Below are 8,102 nucleotides of genomic sequence, written 5' to 3' on the forward strand. Positions count from 1 at the left end.
ACCTCTCCAAACCTTTCAGCTTCCCTGGGCCCTTGTTGAGTTGGCTATGGAGCATGTTCCCAACTTTCCTGATGTGATGGCTCTTCACTGTGCACTTTCTCTGCCTCACTGTCTGCTGCAATTATGCAAATAACATGCAACGTTATCCTTTCAGCATAATTACATCAAACCCAATCAGGCTATATTAAGACTGACTTCAGATGAATGAATTCAGCTCATGTAATGATCTCCTAAATCCTCCCCATGGGACTGTGGCAAAGAAGATTCTGTCCCAAGAGTGACATCAAGTATCAAGACAAATAACTGTGGATCTGGGGCTTGATCCTACAAGGGGCTGAGCACTTCAGGCTCCCTATGGAGTCAGAGGCTGCTGGGATGAAAACCAGTAATGTCAACTGGTATGTATGTACATAGGGGTAAAACTGTGGTCTCTACAGTTCAAGAAAGACAAGGAGCTCTTGGAGAGGGTCCAGAGGAGACCACAAAGATAAGGAATCTAGAGCATCTCTCTTGTGAGGACAGACTGCAGGAGCTGGGCCTGGTTAAATGTGGAGAACAGAAAGCTTAGAGGGATCTCATCAATCCATACAAATATCTCCAAGGGGTGTCAGGAAGGTGCCAGACTCTACTCAGTGGTGCTCAGTGACAGGTCAAGAAGCAATGACCAGAAACTAAACCCCAAGAAGTTTCAACTCAACCTGAGGAAGAACTGAGGTGGCAGAGCACTGGGACAGGAGCCCAGGGAGGGCATGAAATTTCCCTCTCTGGAGACATTCCAAACCCACCTGGACATGTTCCTGTGTCACCTGCTCCAGGTGACCTTGCCTGGGTAGGGAGTTGGACTGGATGATCTCAGAAACCTTTCCAAACCCAACTCCTCTGGGATTCTGTGATTTCCTGGCTCATTAGCCAAACATTTTCCCCTGCAGTGTGAGGAGAGGCAGAGTCACACACTGAGGTTGAGGAGCAGCAGCTGCCAGTGCTCTCTGCTTCCAGCCAGGTTTCTCAGGAAATTTTTTTCCAAGACATTACAAATACTACTTAAGACAGTGATAAAAGGAAAGGGAGAAAAAGAAAAGATGCTCTCTAGGAGTAAAATAAGGGCAACCCCCTCATTCATGACTAACACAGAACTCTCACCAAATCCAATGGGAATTAAGCTGGTGCTTAGCTGCTGCCTTGACCTGCAGCCTCTGAGCCTCAGGGCTGGGATCTGCCTAGGGATGATCCTTCAGGGCAGCCTGAGCTCCACCCTGCTCATTTAGGTTGTTTCCTTCAATGTATAGGGAAAACCAAGGCAGCTGATTTCTTTTCTTTGATGCCTCCATGCAAAGACTTACATTACTGAGCTCTAAGAAGCAAATGCTCATGGCTGGGTGATAAAAGAATAGCATTAAAATGTCTAATTCCCTTTTCTTGGCCAAATGAACTGAAAACAACAGCAAGGCAAACAAAGCAGCATGCAGCAGCCTACAGGCAGGGAGGGCAGTGAGCCAGGGGGAGAACTCCCTGGGCATGGAAAAGCTAAAGCCTGAGGGTTACTGACTTCTGGGAGCAACACATCCACTGGATGCTTCTCTTGGTGGATGAAATAGAAGTGGAACCAGTCTGAAAGGGGAAGGGTAGAGATTTGGAAAGCAGCTTCAGGACAATGGAGATGTGCTTTAACCATCCCTTCACCCTCCCTCCAAGAGGAGCAACCAGATGGCAGATGCAGATGGCAATTAAGGATGGGTGAACAGGACTGAGGAAGGTAAGAACCAGCCTGAACCTTCCTGAGTGGTCAGGGAAAGCCTTTGCTATGCACAGGGACACCTTGAGCTGCTCCTTCCACACCAGGGACAGCACCTACTCCTGCACCTCAGAGCTTTGCCCTGTCCTGGGAGTCACATGCAACACATGGACCTTAAAAATGTATATCTGCTCCTAAAGGCTGAACACAAATACATATATTTATGGGCAAAATATAACTTAAGCATCACAATGAACATCCAACCTGTGTGGCTTGAAGTGCACAATGCAACCTGCCAACTTTCAGGCAATACCTTCATCTATTCACTGATAAGATATTTGTGGCCTCAATAAATGTATTTTTTTTTTTGCAGATACACTAAGCACTGATATTTCTGTTATTTAACCAACTTCCTGCACATGAACTCTTCTCCTCTGCTGTCCTCACAGTGCCCAAACTCAAACCTCATGTTTCCCATTAGGAGTTTCACGTGTAATCCAGAAGGAAAATATTTGAACTCAAACAAAGCTGGGAAGTTTTTGTTTCTATGTGTTGCTTTGTGAGAAACCCTCAGGGAGGAACACAGGCAGCATGAAAAGCTGATTAAAATACTCCAGTTTGCAGAAACAAACCACTTCATTGTCTGTCAACTTTACATATTTATGGAGAAATAACATTCCAGGGATGCCTCGGGGGGAGGGGGGGATGGAGAAGAATGAAGCAGGTGATGCTACACCTGAGCAGAATAACTAATGAGGAGGGAATGGAGACACAGGAAAATGCTAATATTTGGTTTTCCAGGCAGTGAAGACAACAGAACCTGTTAATGTGGGCAATAGTGGACTCTTTGGAGCCCTTGCCCAGCACTAAGCCCTGTGCCAGGCAAGGAGGTTTCTTGCTTTACTCAGTGTCTCCCCTGAAAAAAACTTCTCTTTCCACATTCTAGAGAACACAGGCTCTAATCAGCCAGTTTGATGTCCACGTGGGTAGTTAAGCATCTCTACACACAATAGGATGAGCAAACTGAGGAGAGATGAGGCAACAAACACTTTAGATCACAAAAGAATGTTGAGAAACAAAAGGATAACACAAAAATAGTCTCCTATAATTCTTACATACATGACCGTCTGTACAAGGATGGATATTTTTGCAGCACACAAGCAATAGGTGTAAGTAAATCTAGTGCTTGACCTGCATGAAAGAAAAGTTAAGCTAACTTTAAATGGAAACCACTGCTCTAAAAATGAAGATTTGCTCCTTCAGTAAAACTTCTCCAAAGCTTCAGAGACGAGACATAAATTGCCAAGGATTTTCTCCTCCCATGTGTATATACAATACATTCAGATCATTTGGGTTTGCTTTCTATTCAGTGATAAAGGCACCAGAGCTCAATGGCAGCTCTGAAATTGTCCCTAATAACTGACTGTCCCTAATAACAGCTCACAGCTGTGGAAATAACGTGGAGTTTTCAAATGAAGAACATGGACATTGGGGAAAAAATTCAGGACAAAATCACTTACTCCGTGTACTTCACACTGTATCTGGACATGTATATCCCAAAACATTTAAGAGGATCAATTCTGCCCCAGCAGCATTTGAGGAGGCAGAAGGAGGTCTTACCCTCAATGGTGGCTCTCTTGGGCAGGATGGTGATGGCTCCCTCGGCGACATCCTCCTGCTGCAGCAGAGGACTCACCTTGGAGCCCCAAGTGTCCGAGCCCACCCACAGGAAATGTCCCACTTGATCTGCTCTCTTGGCTGCTGCCAGGATCTGCCTGTGGAAAAGAAGGTTTGGGTCACAAATGAGTTGCATTTTCAAGATCTAATTGCTTTAGAAAATGCTGTTGCACTGGCAGAGGCAGCACATTCTTGTGCCCAACAGGGTTTGGGACACACCAACCATATCTTCAGGTCTAGTGGAAGGTGTTGCTTTCTGTTCAGTGATAAAGGCACCAGAGCTCAATGGCAGGTTTGAAATTGTCCCTTATAACTGACTGTCCCTAATAACAGCTCACAGCTGTGGAAATAACGTGGAGTTTTGAAATGAGGAACATGGACATTGGGGAAAATTGGGACACACCAACCATATCTTCAGGTCTAGTGGAAGGTGTTGCTGCCCATGGCATGGGCTGGACCAGAAGGTCTTTAAAGGTCCTCTCCAACCCAAACCATTCTATGATCCATGGAGCACCAACTGGACTTCTCTTTAAATTCAGCCTATATCTTGTGACTGAACTGGGGTGATTTGATAGGGTGATTAATTCGTCCTCCCCAAACCATTCTATGATCCATGGAGCACCAACTGGACTTCTCTTTAAATTCAGCCTATATCTTGTGACTGAACTGGGGTGATTTGATAGGGTGATTAATTCCACCAGAATAATTAATAGGGTGATTGATTCCACCAACACTTATAGCTTTGCCATTGACTTCACTGAAACTTTCTCCCAAACTCTTTGTGTCTCATTCTGCAGCACTGAGCTCCCTCAGCAGCTCAGAATTCCAACACAATTTTAGGTGAACTTGAAATGCTGGAGAGAGAATGTGGACAGTGAGAAATGAAACAAAGTATTCTTTGTGCTATTTTATGAGCTAGTTCTATGGTTTAACCTTGAGCATCCAAGTCACTTTATTCATTTGCTATAATAGGCTCTGAATTAATGAATCATCCACAGTGGTACAAGCTTGGAGAGAGGGATGTGTTGGTAATGCCTCTGTGAGAGGTGACGTCAGCTCTGCCACCCAACACATAAATAACCCCATGCCAGGAAAAGCTCCCAGGCCTCAATCACCATTCCTGTCCCTCCAGGACCCTTTGGGCTCCCCACCCTTAAGCCTGGTGCTCCACATCCCCACACTGCTCTTCCAACAGATATTTCCCTTTCACTACTCATATTCTTATCTCCTTTCCCTTTTCTGCAGAGCTGTTGAGCCCAAATGGTGAATGGATCCCCTCAGTCCCCTCTTACTTGATGTCCTCGTCGTTGGCGAAGATGACGATGGCTCTGGCGTTGGGTGTTTCCAGCAGCTGCTTGATAATTTTATCAAAGTCAATGGTCTTGTCCTTTTTGTCCTGAGGGATCTTCAGTGACTGAGCGATGCAGAGCCCACCTGTGGCACACAGAACAAAAGGGCTTTGAGCAGAGGAGAAGGAAAGGAAAAGGAAAGGACACAGGAAAGGCAGTGGGAAATGCACACTGGGAGCCTGGGAGGAAGAGGAACTCTCTGAGTGGAGTTTGTTAGAAGCTGCAGTGACAGGACAAGGGACAGTGGGCACAAACAGAAGAAGAGGAAATTTAGATTAGATCTTAGGCAGAAGTTTTCCCTGTGAGGGTGCTGAGACCCTGTCCCAGGGTGCCCAGGGAGGCTGTGGCTGCCCCAACCCTGGCAGTGTTCACAGCCAGGTTGGATGAGCCTTGAGCAACCTGCTCTGGTGGGAGGTGTCCCTGCCCAGGGTAGGGGCTGGGGCTGGAGGATCTCTGAGCTCTATTCCAACTCCTTAGCACTCTATGAATCTAAGGATCACTCCACCTTCATGTCCAGTTTCCTGAGGGATTCATACAGTCATTTTCTGCACAGAGAACTGATCCACACAGTCTGCATGGCTGGGGAGGGTCAGGGATTGCACAGATGGGCAAACCAACATTGTAGAAAAGGAAAACAAGGAGATAAATGGGCAGTGGAGGAATTAAAAATAGAGGAATTAAGAAAGGAAAACAACAACCTGAACAAGCTTCAATTGATTAAACCCCCCCCAAAACAACAGGCTCAAAGGCAAGTGATGCTGATGATGTATTAGACAAACTATCTCAGCAAAAGCCTGAGATCCTGTTTGATTTTTGCAAGTTGAAGTAGATCAGGAAAATGCTTCCACTGAAATGACATATCTGGAATAGGAACAGCCAAGGAGTTGAGATACTGACAAAGCAAGAATTGTTCAAAAGCATCTTTACTCATTCAAATGTCCATCAACAACTGGGATGGAGAGACCCAAAGAAATACAAAGCATATGTTTATGAACTGGACTGCTCATAAATACCCAGGAAACAAGGCAAAGAGGATCCTCACAGGAAGAGTCATTCCACACCAAAGAAATGCTCATGTTTAGCACAGTTCCCACGTTCCAGTTCTATTTACCTTGTTTTAGGAACAGCCAGAGAAAACTCCACACCATGTGCAGTGCCATCCTGCTTGGCTCTGCTGGATGAAAACACAACTTCTGCCTTCATTATTCTGTTTCTCAGTGGTAAACACTTTCATCTTTTATGGCATCTTAGATGCAACCTCCTCCCTGCACTGCTCACTGTATTAATTAATAACGGATCAGAGAGGCTTAATGGGAAACAGCAGTGGGGATGAGGTAATTAAAAGGCAGCAGGACAAAGGAGAGATTCACAGATAGGCTTTAAAACACACATCTGAAAGTAGTGGTAAGTGAAACAGTGGAGAAGGTGTTTGCAGCGAAAGAGCTTGGAGGAGGAGGAGAAGGAGGAGGAGGAGGAGGAGAAGGAGGAGGAGGTTCATTCTTCCCAGCACACACTGTCTGCCAGTGGAGCATCCTCATCCTGACCTAGGGCAGGGGAGAAAACCAGGGAAAAGCCATGAAACCCAAATTCCTGCTTTTCACACTGCAAAATCTGCCTCTGGTGCAGGTCCCTGAGCACCTCCCAAAGCAGAGCAGGTTCATTTTGTCTCGTTTTAGATGGAGCCAGGCTGAGCTGCAGAGCCTGAGCTGCAGGCAAAACAGCTCTGCTGGAATAGCTGCTCCAAACTCTGGGGGAAGGAGGATTGGTTTGGTGGGAAAAAAATCAAACAGTGCAAAGGAAAGGCTGGGAAAGAATAAAATGGAATAAACCCTCCAAGTTTATCCTGATTCACACAAACTGTTTCATTTGGTTTCACTATGATCACACAACCCCAAATGATTCCATCCTGGCTTGAACTGAAAAGAAAGTAATGCTCATTTTTAAATATAAAACTTCATTTTTAAATGGCTGGTGAAAGTCTCAGTGCTAGGGAGTTCAAAAATGTCAACGTTTTTAAATGCTCTTTGTGTTGTCCCCAGTCAAAAGGAGACAGAGTGAACTCAAATCCATGAGCAGTGTTATCCAGCTTTCCTGCTATGACCCATTTGGCAGTATTACAGCTGGGTAAAAGCACAACCCCCAGCCAGTCCTGCTGAGCATCCTGCTCCAGGCCAGGGATCAGGGAAGACATCCCTGTGTCTCTGGAAGGGAAGATCTCTGTCCTGGCATCATGCCTGAGGAGAAAGTCATTGTTTGCTCCTGGGAAGAGCCTGTGCCCTGCTGGCTCTCCAGCACACCACCAAGCTACTCCAAACCTCCCCCCAGAGACTCCCAGGCCTCTTGTTAAATAAAGATGTGGCAACTTCAGAGAATTCATTGAGAGGAAAGGCAGAAAAAAATCCAGCTCAACCCACAGCGTGTCACACAGCTCCAGGAATTGTCACTTGGAAATTTATGCCTTCTCTCCATGGTGTCCTTTTGAGAGGTTCCCACTCTGGCAGAGCAGAGCAGAGCAGGGACAGATATGTTTTATGGTGCTGGGACCAAAGGGCTTCTGCCTGCTGGATGGAGCCATAACTTAGCCACAGCTGAAGCTGCTGGGAAGGTTCTTTGCAATCCTTCATTCCTCCCCATGGCCCTCACTCAGAAAAGGTGAGAGGAGTGGGAGTATAGCTCCAAGGAACAAATCCAGCCCCAAAGAACATATACGACCCAAGGAACAAACACAGCCCCAAAGAACAAATCCAGCCCCAAAGAACAAATTCACCATCCCTGGAGGTTTTCAAGCTGAGACTGGATGTGGCACTTAGTGCCATGGTCTAGTAACCATGGTAGGGCTGGACTGGATGATCTTGGAGGTCTCTTCCAACCTGGTTGAATCTATGATTCTATGGACCAACACATGCTCCAGTCACCAGAATGGACCAGTGTCTAGTATTTTCCAGTTTGCTTTGCTTAAGCCCACACTGGGCAGCTTTGACATCAGAGCACTAAGTGTTGTAGCAGGAGGGTGATCCATCCCAGCACCCAACTCCACCAGCCCCACCAGCTGCTGTTCACATCCAAGCCTGGCTAACAGATCCCTGTGGAGAACTCCAAGCAGGCAGAGCTGTGTGCCATGTATCACTCCTCAACACCAGAGGTGCCCAAGGGATTGGGTGTACGTTGTCCAAATGACATGCAGAGAATAAATTTAGCTTTCATATTCTCCTCCTGCATTGCTGTTACAATAGGGAACATGGGCATAGTTATTTAAACTGTCAGGTGAATTCACAGCACTCCCAGGGTAAAACCCTCCCAGGGAATTGAGAAGTAAAGACGTGAAAGTTGCAAATTAAGGGTTT

The 8,102-nt window shown here is 46.1% G+C and overlaps 1 protein-coding gene across 1 annotated transcript in view; it reads right to left on the reverse strand.

The window, feature by feature from the left end:
- Window positions 1-3,248: 3,248 nt before the first annotated feature.
- Window positions 3,249-8,102, reverse strand: part of LOC103807320 (metabotropic glutamate receptor 7-like) — a 42,015-nt gene continuing 37,161 nt past the window's right edge. Inside the window, exons 2-3 of the mRNA XM_009080048.1 lie at window positions 4,702-4,843; window positions 3,249-3,507 (exon numbers count right to left, since the gene is read on the reverse strand). Coding sequence (XP_009078296.1) covers window positions 3,249-3,507; window positions 4,702-4,843 — 401 coding nt within the window. The remainder of the gene's footprint in view (window positions 3,508-4,701; window positions 4,844-8,102) is intronic.

Source organism: Acanthisitta chloris, unplaced genomic scaffold (genome assembly GCF_000695815.1).
Source record: "Acanthisitta chloris isolate BGI_N310 unplaced genomic scaffold, ASM69581v1 scaffold2448, whole genome shotgun sequence".
In the NCBI taxonomy this organism is placed as follows: Eukaryota; Metazoa; Chordata; class Aves; order Passeriformes; family Acanthisittidae; genus Acanthisitta; species Acanthisitta chloris.